Source organism: Nannospalax galili, unplaced genomic scaffold (genome assembly GCF_000622305.1).
Source record: "Nannospalax galili isolate Female #2095 unplaced genomic scaffold, S.galili_v1.0 scaffold1258, whole genome shotgun sequence".
In the NCBI taxonomy this organism is placed as follows: Eukaryota; Metazoa; Chordata; class Mammalia; order Rodentia; family Spalacidae; genus Nannospalax; species Nannospalax galili.
Window position 1 is genome coordinate 1065927 of NW_008341370.1, and position 22347 is coordinate 1088273.

The 22347-nt window shown below is 47.9% G+C and overlaps 1 protein-coding gene across 1 annotated transcript in view; it reads left to right on the top strand.

The window, feature by feature from the left end:
• The window catches only part of Zdhhc18 (zinc finger DHHC-type containing 18), a 36982-nt gene extending 15316 nt beyond the window's left edge, over nt 1-21666 (top strand). Inside the window, exons 4-10 of the mRNA XM_029565220.1 lie at nt 11742-11891; nt 13237-13374; nt 13487-13535; nt 14207-14309; nt 17497-17609; nt 19748-19847; nt 20065-21666. Coding sequence (XP_029421080.1) covers nt 11742-11891; nt 13237-13374; nt 13487-13535; nt 14207-14309; nt 17497-17609; nt 19748-19847; nt 20065-20100 — 689 coding nt within the window. The 3' untranslated portion in view covers nt 20101-21666. The remainder of the gene's footprint in view (nt 1-11741; nt 11892-13236; nt 13375-13486; nt 13536-14206; nt 14310-17496; nt 17610-19747; nt 19848-20064) is intronic.
• The last annotated feature ends 681 nt before the right edge of the window (nt 21667-22347 follow it).

The following is a 22347-nucleotide window of genomic DNA, read 5'->3' on the forward strand; positions in this document are numbered from 1 at the left end:
CTAAGTGCTACACATTTTGTTAAACTCACTTAGTGAATTCTTGCCTAATTCTCACAACAACCCTCTGAGGTGAATTCAATTCTGTTTCATTTTATTTTTATTTTTTAGCAGAGATCTAAATGATCTGCCTCACTCAGCCAGTTAAGTGTTACTGGCTTCAAGGCCTCCGTATAAGACCAGGAAACAGCCAGTGGCAGGTAGCCAGGACTGGGACCCTGAGGGTAATGGAATAGGATTCATGGTCTGGGGTAGAGTCATGTTGTCAGCTTTGGAAAGAGCAAGGTGCTCTGCCTCCTGGCATGTTAGGCCAGTTGGTCAGGACCAAGGTCAGTGGTTCCTGGGACTCTTGAGCCCAGGGTTGTCCCAGTAGCATCTCATTGAGCTGCACTACAGCCCTATGAGACTGAGACTGTCTTATCTCTTACTGAAGAAGAAACTGAGGCTCATAAGTAAAAGGACTTCTTAAGTAACAAGTAGGTGGACTTCAGTGGAACAAACTCTGTGTTCTCAGAGTCCGGAATCTGTGCCTGTCAGCCCACATGTGAATAGCTACTAGTAAGTACTTACCAAGCACCAATTCCTGAGCTTGAACCATTTCTGATCCTCAGAACCTTGGCCATTTTGTCATTCACCTGCTTCTCCAGGTGCAACAGCAGTTAAGTAAGTAACTGCCCAGGAACTGTTCATAAATGGAAGGGTCAGGATTTGAACCCCAGGCCTGCCTCAACCTAAAGCATGTCTTCCTCTCCCTGCTGCCTTGTAGTTCTTAGACCCAGGACTGCCCTTTTGCATACCGTCCCCACTCTCAAGAGAGTCTAGTTAGAGAGATGGGGTGCACGCAGGTTCCATCACAGCGTCAAGCAGTGGTGTATGTTAGGTTGTGGAATGTGAAGCAAGAGATCACTGAGACTGAAGTGGCTGGGGAAGCTGTTGGAGATTAGGTTGGTTGAGGGCTGTTGAGTCTATGAACAAGAAAAAGGAGGGGCTGCGGCTTAGTAGGGGCAGACAGGAAGACTGAGGCAGTAGCAACTTGTTGGGGAAGGGATATTGGGAGGAAAAAAACCTAGGAAGGGAGGTTAGGTTCTGAACACCCACATGAGTCCTTCAGGCTGTTGATGTAACTAGGTGGAGTACAAAAGGTCCCCAGGACCATAAAAAACAGATGTAATAGTGCATATCTGTAATCTCAGCACTTGGGAGGTAGAGGCAGGTGGATCAGCACATCAAGATCATCTTCATCTCTATAGCAACAGAGACACTTTAAAAAAAATAGTGCCCTTGGGCATGGTGGCACACGCCTGTAGTCCCAGCACTTGGGAGGTAGAGGCAGGCGGATCTCTGTGAGTTCAAGGCCAGCTGGTCTACATAGTGAGTTCCAGGCCCGCTGGGGCTGCAGGGAGACCCTGTCTCAAAAAGACCAAAAAATAAAATAAAATAAAATGCCCTTAGTTGTATAAGGTTTATTGGAGCAGGTGTGTGTGTGTGTGTGTGTGTGTAGACAGGGCCTCATTTGCCTCAAACTTGCTGTGTAGTCTGGCTTTGAACTCCTGACTCCCCTACCTGTACCCCCAAGTACTTTGCAAGCATGTGCCATCGCGCTCAGCTATAATCTTGTGTTTTAAGGGACTCTGGTGAAGGGTTTGTGGCTGGGAAATGGTATGAGGGAGAATGCAGCCATATGCACGGGAAAGGCCCAGGGGCTGGGAGCAGGGGTGAAGGACTGGAAGAAACACACAGACCTGATGAGGGAAAGGCAAGGATGGGGCCAGGCAAGGACGAGGGAAAGAAAAGTGTCTGCAGAAAGACCAGTTTTCTTGTTTCTGTGGCAAAATGCCTAATGGGAGCAACTGGAGGATGGAAGGGTTTATTCTGCCTCATGTTTGAGAAGTTTTGGTCCATCATGGCAAGGAGCACATGCTGGAGTTCATGATGGCATGATCATATGACCAACGCTTTTCACATGGAGGTCAACCAGGGGCAGATACAACCCTCAAAGTCCTCCTCTAGTGACTTGTCACCACCCACTGAGCCCCCTTTAAGGCTCTGCAACCTCTCCACAGTGCCACCAGCTGGGGAAGCTTCACAGCCTGAGCCTATGGGGAGGTTTCACATTCCAACCTAGAAAACTCAGCTAGTGTGGGGCCATGGGTAAACTCCTCCTTGGCCTGTTTCTCATTCAGAAACTGAAAGGATTAAAATAACAGCTAAGGGGCACTTTTTATTATTTTATATATTTTTCTTATTAACATTTTTATTTATTTCTCAGAGAGAGAGAGAGAGAGAGAGAGAGATGCCACAGCAGTTGAGTTGAGGTCAGAGAATAGTCTTGAGGGAGTCAGTTCACGCCTCCCACCATGTTAGTCCCAGGGATGGAATTCAGGTTGTCAGGCTTGGCAACAAGTGCCTTTACCCACTGAGCCATGCCGCCAGCCCTATTTTTTAAAATATTTTATTTATTATTTTTATTTTATGTGTATGTGTGTATTGCCTGCATGTATGGAAATGCACCCGTGTGATGCAGTGCCCGTGAAGGTCAGAAGAGGGCGTTGGATTCCCTTGAATTGGAGTTACAGACAGTTGTTAGCCGCCATGTGGGTGCTGGGAATCAAACCCTGGTCTTCTGCAAGAACAATCAGTGTCCTTAACCACTGAGTCATCTCTCCAGCCCCAGCCCTATTTATTTTAAGACAGGGTTTCTGGGACTAGAGAGATGGCTCAGTGGTTAAAAGCACTGGCTGCTCTTGCAGAGGATCTGGATTTGATTCCCGGCACCCACATAGTGGCTAACAACTGTCTGTACTCCAGTTCCAGGGAATCCACTACCCTCTTCTGACCTCCATGGGTGCACTTACATACATGCAGGCAATACATTCATACACATAAAATAAAAATAATAATTTTTTTTAAAAAAAGACAGGGTTTCATGTAGTCCAGGCTGGCCTTAAATTTGCCATGTAATGGAGAGTGGTCTTGAACTCGTGATCCTCCTGCCTATACCCCCCAAGTGCTGGCATATAGCATAATCTAGAATCTGTGAATTCTAGATTATTTATTTATTTTGGGGGGCAGTCCTGGGAATTGAATACAGGGCTTTGTGTATAGTAGGAAAGTACTCTACCTTTGCGCTAGAGCCCCACTATGACTCTTTAAATTGTATTGAAAGACCCCAAATCTGTGTATGCTAGGCAAGCATTCTACCAACGCAGCCACATCCCCAGCCTTGTTTATGTTTTGAGACAGGGTCTTACTGTGTAATCTAATCTTTCTTGAACTTTCAAGTCTCCTGAGTTTTAGGAGTACAGGTTTGTACCAGTACACTTGGTAGAGGTGTCTCATCTACTTCTGATTACATCCCCTCAAGATAAGACTATCCTCAGCATCTCTTAAGTCACAGCTAAGATTGTTCAATGAGGTTAAGTGACTTGCCTGAGGCCACATAGCTGGCACACAACAGAACCAGGTATGATGATGCATGCCTCTAATTTCAGCCTTGGGAGGTGCAGGTAAGAGGATTAGGAGTTCAAGTCATCTTCAGTTACATAGCTTGAGGCCAGTCTGGGCTACAGGAGACTTTGTCTAAAAGGAAAAATGAATCCAAAACACATTCACCCCTCTATCTGTTGTTATTTTTTAAATATTTCACCATTTGTCCATTTTTATTTATTTTATGTGTATGAGTGTGTTGCCTGCATGTATGTGAGTGCACCTGTGTTGTGCAGTGCTGCGGAAGTCAGAAGAGGGCTTCAGATTCCCCTGGAACTGGAGCTAAGGACAGTTCATAGCCGCCATGTGGGTGCTGGGAATAGAACCTGGGTCCTCTGCAAAAGCAGTCATTGCTCTTAACTGCTGAGCCATCTCTCCAGCTCCTATTATTATTATTAATTTGGTCTTTTTGAGACAGGATCTCCCTAAAGCCCCAGCTGGCCTGGAACTTACTATGTAGACCAGATGGCCTTGAACTCACAGAGATCCATCTACCTCTACCACCACACCCAGCCCCTTTATTATTATTATTCTACAAATGGGAAAACAAAGGCTCAGAGTTCAGCCTCACACAACCAGTCAGAGATAAAACCAGGCTTAAGAGTACTCTTGGTCCCTAAACCTCCTGTCTTTACCTCCTCTCTTTTAAATATTTATTATTTTTTTTAGTGTTTTATTTGTTATTTTTATTTTATGTATGTGAGTATATTGCCTGCATGTGTGTAAGTGCTCCCATGTTGTGCAGTGCCCATGGAGGTCAGAAGAGGGCATTGACTTCCCTGAACTGGAGTTACAAATATCTGTTAACTGCCATGTGGGTGCTGGGAATTGAACCCAGGTCTTCTGCAGGAGCATTCAGTGCTCTTAACCACTGAGCCATCTCTCCAGTTTTATTTATTATTATTTTTTTTACTTTTTAAAATTTTTTTATTTTGTTTTTTTTGAGACAGGGTCTCCCTGTAGCTCCAGCTGGTCTGGAACCAGGCTAGCCTCAAACACACAGAGATCCACCTGCCACTGCCTCTCAAGTGCTGGAATTAAAGGCGTTCACTACCACACCTGGCTTGTTAGGCTATTTCATAAGTATGAGTGTATTTTATATGTATGAGTGTATTGCCTGCCTGTATGTACGTGCACCCATGTTGTACAATGCTGTGACATCAAAAGAGGGCGTCGGATCTCCTGGAACTGGAGTTACAGACAGTTGTTAGCTACCATGTGGGTGCTGGGAATCAAACCTGGATTCTCTTCAAGAGCAGCAAGTGCTCTTAAACCACTGAGCTATCTCTTTAACCCCTACTTCCTGTTTTGGGGAGGAAATGCTCAGATACTTAGTTCCATTTTAAACACATGTGATCAAGATTATGGTGAAATAGCCTAACAAGTCTCTTTGGTATGTAGAAATGTGAAATTGGGATCTATTTGCCTCACTGATGCATGCCAGGCCTCTAGACTCCTACCTAGCACATTGGTAGGCACTCAGAAATTATGATTGCAGGCCAGCAGCTGAACTGGGGTCATTGTGTCATGGATTATTGTAGTTTGCTTAGTGCACTTAATGGTTTTTGTTGTTGCTTCTTTATTTGTGTTTTCTGAGACTGGGTCTCACTGTGTATCTTCAATCCCTCCCTCCCTCACTCTCTCTCTCTTTTTGGTCTTGAACTCACAGAGATCCACCTGCCTCTGCCTCCCGAGTGCTGGGATTGAAGACATGCACCACCACGCCCGGCTGTCTTTTCTTTTCTTTTTTTTTATGTGTATGAGTATGTGCCTGCATGTAGGTAAGTGCACCCGTGTCGTGCAATGCTCGTGGAAGACAGAAGAGGCTGTTTGGAGCCCCTGGAACTGGAGTTATGGACAGTTGTTAGCTGCCATGTGGGTGCTGAGATTCGAACCCAGGTCTTCTGCAAGAACAACTGGTGTTCATAACCGCTGAGCCATCTCTCCAGATCCATCCTTCCTTCCTTCCCTTCTTCCTTCCTTCCTCCCTACCTCCCTCCCTCCCTCCCTCCCTCTTTCTTTCTCTCTCTCCCCTTCTTCCTTTTTAGAAAAGACAAGTTTATTGAATATACTACAAGGAAGCAGTAGGTAACAGAAGAAGCAACTGCCTGTTGTTTTAACCTTTTTTTTGTTGTTGTTTTTGGTCTTTTTGAGACAGGGTCTCCCTGTAGCCCCAGCTGTCCTGGAACTCACTATGTAGACTGGGCTGGCCTGAGTGCTGGGATTAAAGGCGTGCGCCACCACGCCTGGCCTGTTTTAACCTTTCTTAAAAAAAGCTTTTTTTTAATGGAAGGAGTAACAGGTTTACCAAAACTCTGCAAATTCTGTGAGTGTGTGTGTGTGTGTGTGTGTGTGTGTGTTTCCTCAAAAAAAAAAAAAACAAAAACAAACCAAAACTCCCCCTCACTGTGTGGATCAGGTCGATCTCCTACCTCTGCCTCTGCCTCCAATTAAAGTGCTAGGATTAAAGGCGTGTGCTACCACCCTGGCTTCCATGTGTTCTGTTAGAATGTTCCCAAGCTGACTACACATGACATGAGTGCCAGATCAAAGCATAATGTGACCAGCATCCCAAGAGCTCCTCCACTTCTTCCCCTTTCTGGTCGTTGTCCTCCACGAACCTCATGTCTGTTCAGTGATCCTGACTCGCATATTTGGGGGGTTTTGTGCTTGTTGCTTCTTGGTTTATTTGGATGTTCTAAGACAGGGTCTCACTGTGTAACTCATGCTGGCCTCAAACTCACAGTTCTCCTGCCTCAGCTTCCCAAGTGCTGGGATTACAGGCATGTGCACTATGCCCATCTCACCTTACATTTTAGGCATCTGGTTTCTTCACTGTACATGATCTTGTGAAATTCATTCATAATCTGTTCTACTGTTGGGACATCTGGGCAGTTCCAGAGTTGGGCTATTAGAATGGTTGCTGTGGGCCTTGTCCATGTCCTTGAGTATGCTTCATCTCATGCACACTTGTCTCAGGCAGATAGCCGCTGCGTTATGGGGGGTGTGTTCGACCTGTGTTGGGAGTTGTCACCAGATGTCCACAAAGACTTTGCGAGTGAGGTCTAGTTGCTTTCCTTTTTCTTCTTTTTTTTTTTTCCTTTTTGGTTGTTTTTTGAGACAGGGTCTCCTTGCAGCCCCAGCTGGCCTAGAACTTACTATGTAGACCTGGCTGGCCTTGAACTCACAGAGATCCACCTGCCTCTGCCTCCCAAGTGCTGGGACTACAGGCGTGCACTACCACGCCTGGCAATAAAATATTTTTAAAAACACTTATATACATAAAGATAAAATTTCAAGTCAGTCAATACTTTTTCTTTTTGGTCTTTTTTAGACAGGGTCCCCCTGTAATCCCAGCTGGCCTGGAACCCACTATGTAGACTAGGCTGGCCTTAAATGCTAAGAGATCTGCCTGCCTCTGCCTCTGGAGTGCTGGGATTAAAGGCGTGCGCCACCATGCCTTGGTCTTCTTTAAAATATATTTTATTATTTTAATTTTATGTGTGTGAGTGTATTGCCTGCATGTAAGTGTGTGCACCCATGTTGTGCAGTGCCGCGGAGGTCAGAAGAGGGTGTCGGGTTCCCCTGGAACTGGAGTCAAGGACAGTTTATAGCTCTCATGTGGGTGCTGGGAATCAAACCGGTGTCTTCTGCAAGAGCAGTTAGTGCTCTTAACTGCTGAGCCATCTCTTCAGCCCCGTCTTTTTGGTCTTTAGAGACAGGGTCTCCCTGTACCCCCTGGCATGTGGGTGGACATCACAGGACAACTTGTAAATAGTCAGTTTTCTCTTTCCACCATTTGTGTCCCAGGGATCAAACTTGGGTTCTCAGGCTTGGGGTGGCAAGTGCCTTTACCCACTGAGCCTCTGTCTCACCAGCTCTTTTCATTGTTGCTTTTTGTTTTCAGATGAAGTTTTACTCTGTTACCCAGGATAGCCTAGAACTCCATGTGTAGCCAAGGCTGACCTCTAATTCTCAGACCTCCTCCTTTAGTGTCCCAAGTGTGTACCATATCTGGCCTCATATTATGGTTTTATTACATTTAAAATTTTTTTATTGATTGATTGGAGTCCCACATATTTTAGTTTTAATTTCCATTCCCTGCTGATTAATGAATAACAGCACATTTTTGTGTGTTTTTTTTAGGCATTTGGATATTTGTGTATGAAATCTGTACTTATATTTATATGTTTATATTTTTATTCGGTTGCTTGATTTTGATTTTTTTTAAATTTTATTTTGTTTTTTGCCTTTTTGAGACAGGGTCTCCCTGTAGCCACAGCTGGCCTGGATTCAGTCTGGAGACCAGGCTGGCCTTGAACTCACAGAGATCTGCCTGCCTCTGCCTCCCAAGTGCTAGGACCAAAGGTATGCACTGCCATGCCTGGCTCTTTTTTTATTTATTTTGATTTATTTTAAATATTTTATTTATTATTTTTATTTTATGTGTATGAGTATATTGCCTGCATGTATGTGAATGCACCTGTGTCCTGCAATGCTGCAGAGATCAGAAGAGGGCTTTGGATTCCCCTGGAACTGGAGTTAGGGACAGTTTGTAGCCACCATGTGGGTTCTGAGAATCGAACCCAAGTCCTCTGCAAGAGCAGTCGGTGTTCTTAACCGAGGAGCCATCTCTCCAGCCCCTATTTATTTTTTAATATTTCATTTATTATTTTCATTTTATGTGTATGCATGTATTGCCTGTGTGTAGGTAAGTGTACCCATTTCATGCCATGCCTGAGGAGGACAGAAGAGAATGTTGAATCCTCTGGAACTGGAGTTATGGACAGTTGTTAGCTGCCATGTGGGTGCTGAGATTCAAACCCAGGTCTTCTGCAAGTATAAACAGTGTTCTTAACCGCTGAGCCATCTTTCCAGCCCCTTGATTTATTTTACTTTTATTTTATATATTTGTTTGCCTGCAAGCATGTAAATGCATCACATGCGTACAGTGGCCACTGAAGTCAGAAGAGGGCATTGGATTCCCTAGAATGGAGTTACTGAGGGTTGTTAGCTGCCATGTGGGTGCTGGGGACTGAACCCATGTCCTCTGCAAGAGCAGCCAGTGCTCTTAACCACTGAGTCATCTCTCCAGCTCTTCTAACTTAATTTTTGAGACTGGGTCACACACTGACCCTGGAACTCACCAATTCAATGAGATTGGCTGGCCAGTGACCTCCAGGGATCTGTCTTGTCTCTACCTTACCAGTGCTGGGATTACAAGCTTGCTTTTTATGTGATGCTGGGGATCTGAACTTGGGTCCTCTTGTTTGAATGGCAAGTACTTTACCAACTGAACCATCTCCTCAGAAAATTACATATTTCATGTGTATATGTGTGGGGACGGGCATACCACAGCACACTTTTTTTCCCCTAGTGACTTTAGAAATTCTTTTTTGTGGTTCTTTTTTTTTTTTTTAATTTGAAATAAGGTCTCTATATATAATCCAGTCTGATCTTGAACTCAGAATCTTCCTTCATGTTTCCTGAATGTTTGTGATTACAGGTATGTGCCACCCACCTACCTCTGAAATACTTTTTAAAAAATTTTGTCTTTTTTTTCCAGAGCTGAGAAACCCATGGCCTTGTGCTTGCTAAGCAAACATTCTACCACTAAACTAAATCCCCAACCCCTGAAATACTTTTTTAAAAGAATTACATATTATTTATTTATTTTTAAAGATTTTATTTGATTTGATTTGGTCTTTTTTTTTCCAGTCTTTTTGAGACAGGGTCTCCCTGTAGCCCCAGCTGTCCTGGAACTCACTATGTAGACCAGGCTGGCCTTGAACTCTAGAGATCTGCCTGCCTCTGCCTCCTGAGTGCTGGGATTAAAGGTGTGTGCCACCACGCCCGGCCTTTTTTTTTTTTTTTTCCATACAGGGTCTCCCTATAGCTCCAGTTGGCCTGGAACTCAGTATGTAGACCAGGCTGGCCTTGAACTCAGAGATCGCCTGCCTCTGCTGAGTGCTGGGATTAAAGCATGCACCACCATGCCCAGCTGTTTTTATTTTATTTTTAATTATGTGTATGTTAGGTGGGGGTGCGAGTACAGTGCTCAAGGAAACTAGAAGAGATTTGGAATCATAGGTAGTTTGAGGAGCCTGATGTGGGTGCTGGGAACCAAACTCAGGATTATCAGCAAGAGTAGCACCTGCTCTCAGCTGCTGAACCATCCCTCCAGCCCCCATTTTTATTTATTGTGTATGTTGTGGGGATGGGCACACATGTGTCATGCTCGAGCATGGAGGTCAGAGGAAAACTTTCAGGAGTGGGTCCTCTCCTGGAGATTGAACTCAGGTTGTCAAGCTTGGTAGTGAGCACCTTTCCCCACTGATCCATCTCTGGCCCCTGAAGTTCTTTATACATCCCAGCTATCCTATTCTTTGTTAAATAAATGCATTGAAAATAGCCTCTACTTGGAAAATCACCTTTTTCTCTTTTTTTTAATATTTTATTTAATGTGTATGAGTATATTGACTGCATGTGAGTGCACTCGTATTGTGCAGTGCTGCAGAAGTCAGAAGAGACCTTTGGATTCCCCTGGAACTCGAGTTAAGGATGGTTTGCACCCGCCATGTGGGTAGATTAGCAAAAGTTCTTCATTTTGATATAAAATGGTTCATCAAGTTATTCTTTTGGAATTAGCATCTTTTTTTTTTTGGTCTTTTTGAGACAGGATCTCCCCAGCTGACCTGGAACTCGTTGTGTAGACCAGGCTGGCCTCGAATTCACAGATATCTGCCTGGCTCTGCCTCCCCAGTGCTGGGACTAAAGGTGTGTACCACCACACCCGCTGTAATTAGAATCTTTGTGTCTTGTTTAAGAAAGCTGTGTTTGGGACTGGGGCTGGAGAGATGACTCAGGGGTTAAGAGGACCCAGGTTCGATTCCCAGCACCCACATGGTGGCTACGAACTATCCTTAACTCCAGTTCCAGGGGAATCTGAAGCTCTCTTCTGACCTTGGCATTGCATGACACGGGTGCACTTACATACATGCAGGCAATACACTCATACACATAAAATAAAAATAAAATATTTTTTAAAAAAATGTGTCAGCTGGGCATTGTGGTGCAAACCTTTAATCCCAGCATTTGGGAAGCAGAGGCAGGCAGATCTCAGAGTTCAAGGCCAGCCTGGTCTGTCTACATAGCCAGTTCCAGGCCAGCTGGGGCTACAGGGAGACCCTGTCTCAAAAGGCCAAAAAAAAAAAAGGAAAGAAAATTCTGATGCTCCTGCCTCTACCTCTCTCTGTTTATCTTTCTCTGTCTCTGTCTCTCTCTGTCTCTCTCTCTCTGTCTCTCTCTCTCTCTCTCTGTCCCCCCCCTCAAGATTTATTTTTATTGGGCTGGAGAGATGGTTCAGCAGTTGTATGTATTTGTGTTTGTGTGGATGTCTGTGGAGGCCAGAAGAGGAGGTCAGATCCCCTGGGGCTGGAGTTAGCTGATCTTGAGTAGCCTTGCCTGGGTACTAAAACAGAACTCAGGTCCTCTGCAAGAGCTCTGAAAGAGCAACTAGCATTCATAACTGCTAAGGCATCTCTCCAGCCCCATCCACCAACCCCTGATTGGCCTCAGTTAGAGGATAGGTCAGTGGTTTCTTAGAGGTCCTACCTAGACCAGGCTGACCTCAAACTCACAGAGATCCACCTGCCTCTACCTCCCAAGTGCTGAGATTAAAGGCATGTGCCACCATGCCTGGCCATTTATCTTGTTCTTTAACCATGATGTTCCTAAGCATTGAAAGTTCAATGTAAGTGGGAGCTAAAGAGATACTCAGCCATTAAGAACACTTACTGTTCTGCCAGAGGACCTGAGTTTGGATCCCAGCAACCACAGGTGCTAACAATCACCTGTAACTCTAGTTCTAGAGGATCTGATGCCCTCTTCTGGCCTCTGTGGACACTGCACAATACATACATACATTTATATACATGTAGACAAAAACACTCATACACATAAAAAAATGAATTAAAAAATCGATACCATGACCTCACTAAGCCTTCCTAGGAGCTCCATCCCTGATAGCCTTTCTCAGGGTGTGAGCAGCTGTGTGACTTTTAGCATAGTCCCAGGCCTGAAGGAAGTCTTAGGCCTGGTAGCAATGCTTGACGTTTGTCCCCTGCATTAGTCTCCATGAGTTCCTGGCACCAGTTTCCCTGAGGAGTCTCCTGTCCTTCCTAGGCAGTGGTGGCATCTTACTGGCCAGGGTCCTGGGCTGCCTTGGGCATCCCCAGCTTTCTCTTTTACTCCCTCAGACAACACAGGCAGCTCCACATACCGGCCGCCCCCTCGGACCCGGGAGGTGATGATCAACGGGCAGATGGTAAAGTTGAAGTACTGTTTCACCTGTAAGATGTTTCGGCCTCCCCGGACCTCACATTGCAGTGTCTGTGACAACTGTGTGGGTAAGTGGAAAGCCACAGAGATGCCTGAGAAACCACATCTTAGAGACAGGTGGTCACACATGGGGTAAGGTGGGCACTGTCTGAAATATTTAGAGCTGGGCGGGAAATCTGGTTCGTATAGATTTGCTGTGACTAAGGAGAGGCTCTAAGTAAGATTGGTGACATCTCTCAACCCAGGACTGGTATATCCTTTCTCCCTAGCCCTGAGCAGCGGGGCAGACAGAGATCCTGGACTTGTCTCCTGACTTCAGCTTGGTCCTTAGTAGGACCACAATCCTAGGAGACTGGGGCAGTCACATCATAGCAAGGGCATGATCTAAGGAGAAGGTTGGGGAGGGTGAGACTCTGGAGGCTAGCTAAAGAACAGGGACCACCAGAACTGGCTTCTGAACATCCTGGTGTGTTCCCCTCACTCTGTTCCCCAGAGACCAGACAGCTCTCATAAAGATGCAGGATAGTCCCTTGGGAGGGTGTCATAAGGGAGAGTCTAGGTGACAGGTGAGCTGAGCCATGGTGACAGTGCACAGTTCCCAGGGCAGTGAACTCATCATGCCAGCTCAGCACTCCCCGAGCAGGAGAGCAGGGATAGCAGCCAGTGAAGTGGGTGACTCAGTGGGCGTCATTCATCCCTGTGAGTCTGCCCCACCTGCCTTCTGCAGAGACTTGGCATAAGGTCTGCAATGGGCTTGTGATCCAGATTCCCACAGGGACTTTCCTTACCAGTCTGGGTGTGACCCCACCCCCAGGGACTTAGCATTGGTGTGAGCTCAGTCCTCTGCCCTGGCCTCTGGTGCCAGCTCTTCATGAGTTGCCTAGCGGCCTGGCCCCTCCCTGAGCCTTAGTCTTAGAGCTGTTGGCATGTGGCTAGGTAGCAAATCTGGGAGAAGTACTGTTTGTGGGGCTTTATGCCAGGCACTGTGTTGGACCTTGGGAATTCCACAGGGTTTGAGGTTACCACACGCCTCTCACGGAGTTAACGATGAAGTATGAGGGTCGTTGCCTAGTTATGAATAAGTATGTCCACATGCATGGGCTAAGTAGTACAAAAGAGCAACAGGGCAGATGACAAGGGACCCCTGCCTGGTTTGGGACCAGGAGACTTAAGCAAGTGGCATTGTAGCTGACATCTAAAGGAGGAGTTAGAGTGGAGTAGGAAGAATGGACAGAGACTGTCAGTGACTAGGGCAGCACAGTGGGGACAGGGACGGGACAGGTGAGCAAGGACCAGAGGCAGGGGGAGTATAAGGGATGGGAGTCAGCTGACACAGATTGAGGGGGTGGGGAGACCCTCCAACACCAGTGCTGGTTGGAGACCCGCACTAACCCACCCCTCTTCCCTTTCCAGAACGATTTGACCATCACTGCCCCTGGGTGGGCAACTGTGTTGGGAGACGGAACTACCGCTTCTTTTATGCGTTTATTCTCTCCCTCTCATTCCTGACGGCCTTCATCTTTGCCTGTGTGGTCACCCACCTGACGCTGTGTGAGTTGGGGGGCAACAAGGAGTTGGGGAGGACTGATCAGCAAACTCAACCCTAGCAAGGGGCTGTGGTGACCACCTACTTGATCTGTGTCCTCCTGTTTCTTTCTCCTAGGTTCTCAGGGAGTCAACTTCCTCTCCACTCTGAAGAAGACACCGGCGAGATATCCTTTGCCAGCCAGTCAACCTGGGTGGGAACAGAGGCCCCTTCATGGGGTTGGTCTCCAGATGGAATGGTACAACCCATGTCCGTCCTCCAGACAGTTGCTTCTATACACACCCAGGCTGGAGCCAAAGCTAACTGGGTCATTATGGAGAGGGGCTGGCCAAGAAATCTCAGGTAGCACTGTTCCTGTCTACAGATGCCTGGCAAATAGTGTGGTCCCTTAATTACATTTAATTTATTTATTTTGGCAGGGAGGGGTACACACACGGGCCACAGCACACAAGTGGAATTTAGAAAATAGCTTCAACTATGTGGGTCCTGAGGCTCAAACTCAGGTTGTCAGGCTTGATGACAAGTGCCTTTACCCACTGAGCCATCTTGCCAGCCCGTGTATTCCTTAGGATGCTAAGCTCCCTGGACTGTCGAGACCAAGTCCCTGTGCCTCCTCCATTTCTTCCCCCATCCCCCACCAAGATCTTCACTTGTTCCTAAGGGGCTTTCAACCCCCTCCTGGGTGATCTGCTGAGAAGTGATGATTGAGCCACAGGAGGGTCCCAAAACCTGTCACCTTTTGGGAAATAGCTCCAGGGAAGGATGAGTGAGAAGGGCTGAGTACCAGGGCCAAGGGGCTCCACCCTCCACCCCCACGTATGTCCTTGACTGCCTCACCGTGCTGGAATTGGTGATCTGCTTCTTTTCCATCTGGTCCATCCTGGGCCTCTCAGGGTTTCACACTTACCTCGTCGCCTCCAACCTGACAACTAACGAAGATGTGAGTAAGGATGGGGCAGGGTTGAGGGAGCCTGGGGCGGCCAAGTGCAGTGCTGCCAGTGGACTGCTGGGGAGGTGGAGGAGTCGGGCAGCCAGACTGCCCGGTGCTCATGCCCTGGCCCTGGGAGGCCTGATGTAGGATCCTGGGGTCCCTACATGCTGCTGCTCCTTGCTGCAGGCTCCCGAGTTGCCTTTTTTCACAATCACACTAGACCACTTATGTCTGGCCAGTGTGCTGCTACTTATATAGAGTTCTTTCAGCTCCAGCATCTCTTTAGGGCCTTTCACTCTGCTTGAGGCAGAAGAACTGGGATGGTTATTTTCCACTGTATGACTGAGAGGCATGGGCTAGGCTGGGAAGGAGCAGAGATTGGGGCCTAGAAGTCTTGGCCATTTTTTCTCTACCACATCATACCTGGAGACAGCGGAGCCGTGACTGGGCTCCAGAGGTGTCTGTATTGAGAGGCTCTGTTGACCCTTCCCACCTACTCACTTGCAAGCCACCAACCCGCTAGCATTGTCTGAGTGCCCACTGCCTCTAATCCTGAGCCAGACCTGACCTTCCCTCACTATCCTCCAAACCATAAACAGAAAACAGTAGTATGTGTTCTCAAGCCTGTTGCATGTCATGGATCATGACCCATCGTCCACAGAAAATAGATTCATTCTAGGCTAAGCATGGTGGTGCATACCTGTAATCCCAGCACTTAGGAGACTGAGGCAGGAGGATCCTTAGTTCAAAACTAGTCTAGGCTATGTGAAGAAAAACTGACTTGACTTTTTTCTTTTTTCTTTTTGAGATAGGGTCTCCCTGTAGCCCCAGGTGGCGTGGAACTCACTATGTAGACCAGGCTGGCTTTGATCTGCCAAGTGCTGGGACTAAAGGTGTGCACAACCATGCCTGGCTGGAAAAACTGACTTAAAAAAAATAGAAATGGCCGGGCACGGTGGTGCCTGCCTTTAATCCCAGCCTGGTCTACATAGTGAGTTCCAGGACAGCTGGGGCTACAGGGAGACCCTGTCTCAAAAAGACCAAAAAAAAGTAGAAATGAAGAAAATAAAGCTTCTCTAAGTCTGGTGCACAGGCCTGTGAATCCAGCTACTCTGGAGGTTGAGGCAGGAGGATTGCAAATTCAAAACCAACTTGGATAACTTAGTAAGACTTTGTCTGAAGATAAAAAGTAAAAAGAGGGGGCTGGAGCCATAGATCAGTGGTTAAGAGCACTGACTGCTCTTGTAGAGGACCTGGGTTCCATTCCCAGCACCCACATGAGAGCTAACAGCCATCCATAACTACAGTTCCAGGGGCTCCAATGCCACGAGCATTGCATGACATGGGTGTACTTACACGCAGGCAATATATTCTAACACATAGAAATTTTTTTTGTGTGTGTGTGTCTTTTGAGACAGGGTCTCCCTGTAGCCCCAGCTGTCCTGGAACTCACTATGTAGACCAGGCTGGCCTTGAACTCACAGAGATCTGCCTACCTCTGCCTCCCGAGTGCTGGGATTAAAGGCATGCGCCACCATGCCTGGCCAGAATCATTTTTTTTAAAAGTAAAAAGAGGACTGTGGCTGTAGCTCAGTGATAGATCACTTGCTAGTGTGTGAGTCCAAGCCCTGGGTTCCATCCCCAGTACCAAAAAAAAAAAAGCCAGTAGTGGTGATACATACCTGTAATCCCAACATTTAGAAGGTAGAGGCAGGGCTGGAGAGATGACTCAGTGGTTAAGAACACTGGTTGTTCTTGCAGAAGACCTGGGTTTGAATCCCAACACCCACATGGCAGCTAACAACTGTTCATAACTCCAGTCCCAGGGGATCCAACAGCCTCTTCTGCCCTCCATGGGCATTGCACAACACGGGTGCACTTACCTACATGCAGGCAATACATGCACACACGTAAAATTAAAATAAATAAAAATTTTAAAAAAAGGTAGAGGCAGGAAGATCAGGAATTCAAGGTCATCCTTGGCTACATAGAGTTGGGGATCAGCTTGAGATAAAAAATCCTGTCTCTGGTGTAGTTGCACACACCTTTAATCCCAATATTTAGGAGGCAGAGACAGGCAGATCTCTGTGAGTTTGAGGCCAGCCTGTAGTGGGTTTCAGGCCTACCAGGGCTGCATAGTGAGACCCTATCTCAGAAAACAAGAAAAAATCCATGGCCTCTCACCCTCTCATTTGAGGAATCGAAACTGAACACGTATTACCGTATCATGTGCTAGTGACTGGTAAGGGCAAAAGTGACGTCAGCCAGTGTCTCCCAGAGTGGTTTCCTGACTGCTGATTCTGCAGATCTCACTAGAGCTTAAGCAGAAAGGGGTTTGTGGCTCAGTGAGTGTGGAAATCTGGGTTACAGTCAAGTGAGTCTTCATTGCTGAGCCCCCATGCCTTCAGCAGTGGACTTCACAGAGCCAGGTTTCATCTAGTGTTCCAGCAGCGCTTTGGGTCTTTTTGTCTCTACTTTTCAAACGAGGACAGATTCAGAGAAATGATCTGTCCAAGGTCATGTAGCTGAGTGGTGGGGTCAGAGCAGCTCAGCCTGAGTCCTGTGCCCTCAATACTGCCCTGCCTCTTGGGTGGCCCACCCAAAAACCCCTGGAAACTCCCCTTTGGTTCTGTTCTGTCCTAGTTGGGCCTCCTAATCTCTGCTGGAGGATCTCCCTATGTATAGTAGTCCCCAACATGGCATCACTGGATGGCCTGTGCTAAAGACATTCCCTCCAGTAATCGATCCTGAACTGGTTTCAGAATTGGTCAGCTTTCCCTGACCTCTAGATTGTCTCCTGTAAAAGTGAAGCAACAGAATGCCAGGCATGATGGCACACACCTTTAATCCCAGCACTTGGGAGGCAGAGGCAAGCAGATCTCTGTGAGTTTGAGGCCAGCCTGGTCTACGTAGTGAGTTCCAGGCCAGCTGGGGCTACAGGGAGACCCTGTCTCAAAAAGAAGAAAGAGGAGAGAGAGAGAAAGAGAGAGAGAGAAAGAGAACGAACACAGGAGGCAACTGTGATGGGTGTAGCTCCATGGAAGAGGGCTTGCTTACACACAGAAGGGATTGGACATGTAGCTCAGTGGTAAAGTGTGTGCTTAGCCTGCACAAGGCCCTGGCCTCAATCCCTGGCACAGAGAGGGAAGGGGAGGAAGAAAGTAGGTAGTTGACCCAGGTCTCTCCTTCTTTGCAGATCAAAGGCTCGTGGTCCAGCAAGAGGGGTGGTGAAGCCTCTGTCAACCCCTATAGCCATAAAAGTATTATCACTAACTGCTGTGCTGTGCTGTGTGGCCCCCTACCTCCCAGGTAAGAAAGGTCACAGTGGGAGGTGGCCTTGTGATTCTGTACCCCTCATGAAGGTTCTGGACCTCAGCAGACCTACATCTTACACCACTGTCTACCATACCTTGCTAGATACACTCCGAAATTCTGAGGAAGGTGGTCGTTTTTAGTCACATGCCCTTGTTGCAAGAGAAGAAAAAAGTACGACCAGAAATGGTAGCGTGTGCCTATCATCCCAGCACTTGGGAGACTGAAACAGGAGGATTGCTTCATGTTCAAGGCCAGCGTGGGGTACATAGCAAGACTCTACCTCAAAGGAAAAAAGTACAAGATGTTAGAGAGCATTGGGTATCCTGTGTAATCCTCTTCTCAGAGATACCACGGTGACTGTTGTGGCCCTGCTTGGGTGACGTGCCCTTCCTGCCACAGATCTCTGCACAGGGTTGGGTGACTGCAGTGTCCTGGCTGATGGGAAATCTGTGGCTCATTCCTGCTGGGAAGCTCCCTGTCTATCCTGACAGCAGGGGGCACCAGAGCTCCAGAACCAGAACAGGAGTTAAATTGCTGTGGGCACTGCTGGACAAGGCCTTCCCACACAGTTGTGTCCTACCTGGGAGACAGGACACTAGGCCTCTCCCTGTCTCAGAGCCTGTTCTCGATTTCCCCTCACTTGCAGCCAGACAGCTGGCTCAGTTTGAATTAACAGTGACTAAGCTTGGGAGGTAGAGTCAGGAGGGTCAGAAAGTCCTACATATGAGTGCAAGGCTACTTGAAATCCCACCTCAAAGAAACAAATACAGGACTGGAAAGATGGCTAGTGGTTAAGAGTACTGCTGTATCAGAGGACCTGAGTTTCCATCCCAGCACCCACATCAGGTAGTTCACAAACACCTGTAACTCCAGCTCCAAGAGACCCAATACCTTCTTCTAGCCTCCATGGATACTTGTACACACACATGCACATGCACACACATGCATGCACAAATAAAAATAGAATAAATCTTTAAAAATGAACATCTGGAGTCAGGCGTGGTGGCACACGCCTTTAATCCCAGCACTCAGGAGGCAGAGGCAGGCGGATCTTTGTGAGTTCAAGGCCACCCTGGTCTACGTAGTGAATTGCAGGACAGCTGGGGCTACAGGGAGTCCCTGTCTCAAAAAGACCAAAAAAATAATAATAATAATAATAATGAACATCTTGGAATGGTGGCACACACCTATAATCCCAGCACTCAAGAGGCAAGTGGATCTTTGAGTTCCAGGCTAGCCTGTAACTCCAGGCCAGGTGGGGTACCCAGTGAAATCCTGATCCTGCCTCAAAAACAGAAAAAACAAACAAAAATTACCTATAAATTATATGGTGAAAACCAGAGCAGCAAAGGCAAAAAGGCAGAGAGAGGACCTTCCAAGGAGAGGGTTTGTTTGCTTGGTTGGGTTTTTTGTTTGTTTGGGGGGGTTTTTTGTCTTTTTTTTTTTTTTTTTTTTTTTAATGTGTATGAGTATGTTTCCTACATGTGTATAAGTGCACTCTGTTGTGCAGTGCCCATGGAGGTCAGAAGAGGGAGTAGGATCCCCTGGAATTGGAGTTACAGATGGTTGTTAGCTGCCATCTGGGTGCTGGGAATCGAATCTGGGTCCTCTTCAAGAGCAGTCGGTATTCTTAACCACTGAGCCATCTCTCCAGCCCTTTTTTTGGTCTTTTCGAGATAAGGTCTCCCTGTAGTCTCAGCTGGCCTAGAGCTCCCTATGTAGACCAGGCTGGCCTTGAACTGACAAGATCCGCCTGCTGGGATTAAGGGCGCGGGGGGGGGGGGGGCACCACACCTGGCTTTTTTTTTATTTAATTACACTTATTTGTGTGTGCCATAGTGTGTATGTGGAGGTCAGAGGACAACTTTCAGAAGTTAGTTCTTTCCTTCCATATGTGGATCCTTAGGACTGAACTCAGCTCATCAAGTTTGGAGGCAAGCACCTTTACCTGATGAGCCATCTCACCAGCCCCACAGCAAGGGTCTTGAGCCCCTGGGTGGAAAGCAGCTCCCTTTTCCCCAGCTTTTCTAAGCCTGGGTCTTTTTGGCCAGGACGTAGACCATGCCATCCAGTCCCTGACCTAGAACATTGGTGTTAGCACAGCCCTCACATGTCCTGTCTTGTTTTGGAAGCCTGATTGACCGGAGGGGATTTGTCCAGTCTGACACCGTGTTGCCCTCACCTATCAGAAGTGACAAGCCCGCCTGTGGAGCCAAGCCAGATGCCAGCATGGTAGGAGGCCACCCCTAAACATGGCTCAGTACTTGCCACCTGCTGACCTGCCTGCCCTCTGAACTCACCTGCTGCTCTCCACACCTGCTGGGGCCCTCCCCATATCATCTGAGGGAGCGGAGCCTCCAAAGACTCCCAAGTCTTCACATTTATTTCCCACCCTGCCTGGCTTTCCCTGAATGGTCCCATAGTTGTACCTTCTGCTTCCCAAATTCAGGTTCCCACAGCCGTGGGCCCTAGGTCTCCCAGCTGATCAGTGGCAGGAGTGAAGGAGAGCCACAGTCTCTGGAGGCCACCAAGGGGACCATGCCAAGTTGCCGCCTGTGCCTGGACAGGCACCATTGAGTGAGGGTATGAACTGAGCCCGAAGCCTTCCAGCTGGAGCCCTGCTTGGGCCCTGCTGAACCAGGGGTCTTGGGAAACAGGACCACAGGCCTCTGGAGAAACACATTGACCAGGGGACAGGACGCTTCCATGGGCTGCTTTGGTTTGGGGGATCCCGCATTTCCTTTCTATGATCATTATTCTTTCTTCTGTTGGGCTTTTTGGTGGGTTTGAGGAGTTTTGATGAAGTTGGCCAATAGGGTAGAGCTGGGTTGCCAGTAGAGCTGGCAGAGGCAGGAGGGTATGGGTAGACTGTCAAGAGGAAGCCAAACCAGCCGGCTAGTCCCTCAGATCCTCAGCTTTGGTAGAGTCCTGGACAGTATTGCAGGAGCAGGGACCTTGCCTTCCCTTGCCCTTGGAGGCTTTCCAAAGGATCCCTACATGTGCCCCCCATCTCTCCCAAGTGGGGTAGGGGTGGATGGGTTAGCCATGCTGGCAATACTTGAAACGGGTTTATTAATGCTAGATATTTTGCACAATTTTATAGATCTCTTTTCTGCATAGACTTTTTTAAATGGAAGGAGTCAGCCACATTACTGTCTGTGTAGTGCCAAGTCAAGGGTTGGTTTTAATAAGTTTATTACAGTAGATCTAGCTGAGAATGAGTGTGGGGTGTGTGTGTGTGTGTGTGTGTGTGTGTGTGTGTGTGTGTGTATGAGCATATTCATGTGTGCTCTTGTACAAATGCAGCTGGCTCCTACATCCCCTTGGGCTGCCCCGTTTCCCCATTCCCCTCAGAAGCAGCCTGAGCCATGGGGACAGAGAGGGTATGCTTTAGTCACAAGAGAATCCTTTTGGGGCTCAACCCCATCTTTTCTTCCTCCATGGGCTTCAGACAGCCAGTGACTAGGAAATCCTAGCCTCCCAGCCCCCAGGTCAGGCTTCAAGCTGTGACCTGCCCAGACAGGCTGAGGATAGGTGTGCTGGGTGGGGTGATGGCTTTGGGGAGCGGTTGCCATCCTCCAAGCCACACCCCCTCCTTGGATTCTGCTCTGAGTATAGACCTCAGTGCCAGGTACTGGAGGACAAGGGGTTTTCTGCTAACTGGGGGATGAAGGGAGCAGGGTAGGCCAGGAGGCAAGTATGTGTTAGCCAGCACATAGTATGCCCTTCCTCTGCGGGGACCTGTAGTTTCTAATCAAAATAGAGTATTGTCCTTCTAGGCATCTCCTTGGCCCTTCAGGTGTGTTGAAGCCCTTGGAATGTGACAGGAAATTACTAGATCTTTCTCTTTACTTGCTCTGAGGGAAGTGGTGGCCATAGAGGTTCCCCAGGAGAAGCAGTGTCTCCCCAGCCTCAGAGCCCTGGGCCATCCTGCAGTGGTCCTTGGAGGGAGAGAGGAAGGGGCTGGAGGATGGCTCCCCCGCCTGCCTTTTATTTAAACCAGTGTTCTTTGTTCCTGCTTGTAATAAAATTTCTGTTTTTTAAGAGCTGATTTGCTTTGTTTTGGATTTTGTTTGCTTTTGTTTTGCTGAGGCTTCAGGGCAGCCCTGGGTTCTTTCAGACAAACTTGGGCCTTTCTTAGGAGACAGAGAGAAGGCAGGCAGCGCAGTGATCTGGCTATGTCTCCCCCTTTGGCTGGAGGTCCTTCTGCTGGAGGCAGAGCAGAGGGAGTTGTGGCTGAGCCACCTGCCCCATCTTTATCCCCTCCCTCCTGTGCATCCAGGACTTGGAGCCACCTGAGTTGTTCTTCCCTGCTAACTTTCCACTCTGATCCCTAGAAAAATACTTGAGACAGTAGGTTCCAGTTCCAGAGCCTCCTGCTCCCCCAGGCAACCAGCATAGGTAGACAGCTCATAACACAGGCCTACCTCTCTGGTATCTTCCCCAGGAGGACACCTGTCAGGACTTTGCCATCTCCTGCACAGCCTAAGGGGAGCTAACAGGCCTCTTTGCAGAGGGTTAGCTGGTAAGACCATATCTCGCCTGTCAGATAGCACTGCCTACTCCTCACACACCATCTCATCGCCATCGCATGCCTCACCAACCCCATGGAGTCCATCCATTTGTCTGATGTGTGGTGTGGTGTGTGTGCTGGTGGTGGCAGGTCCCCAGGGCTCCCCCAAGCAGAAGGCCCTTAGTCCTGTCCCCCAGCTGGACTGAGGAAGTGGCTTTC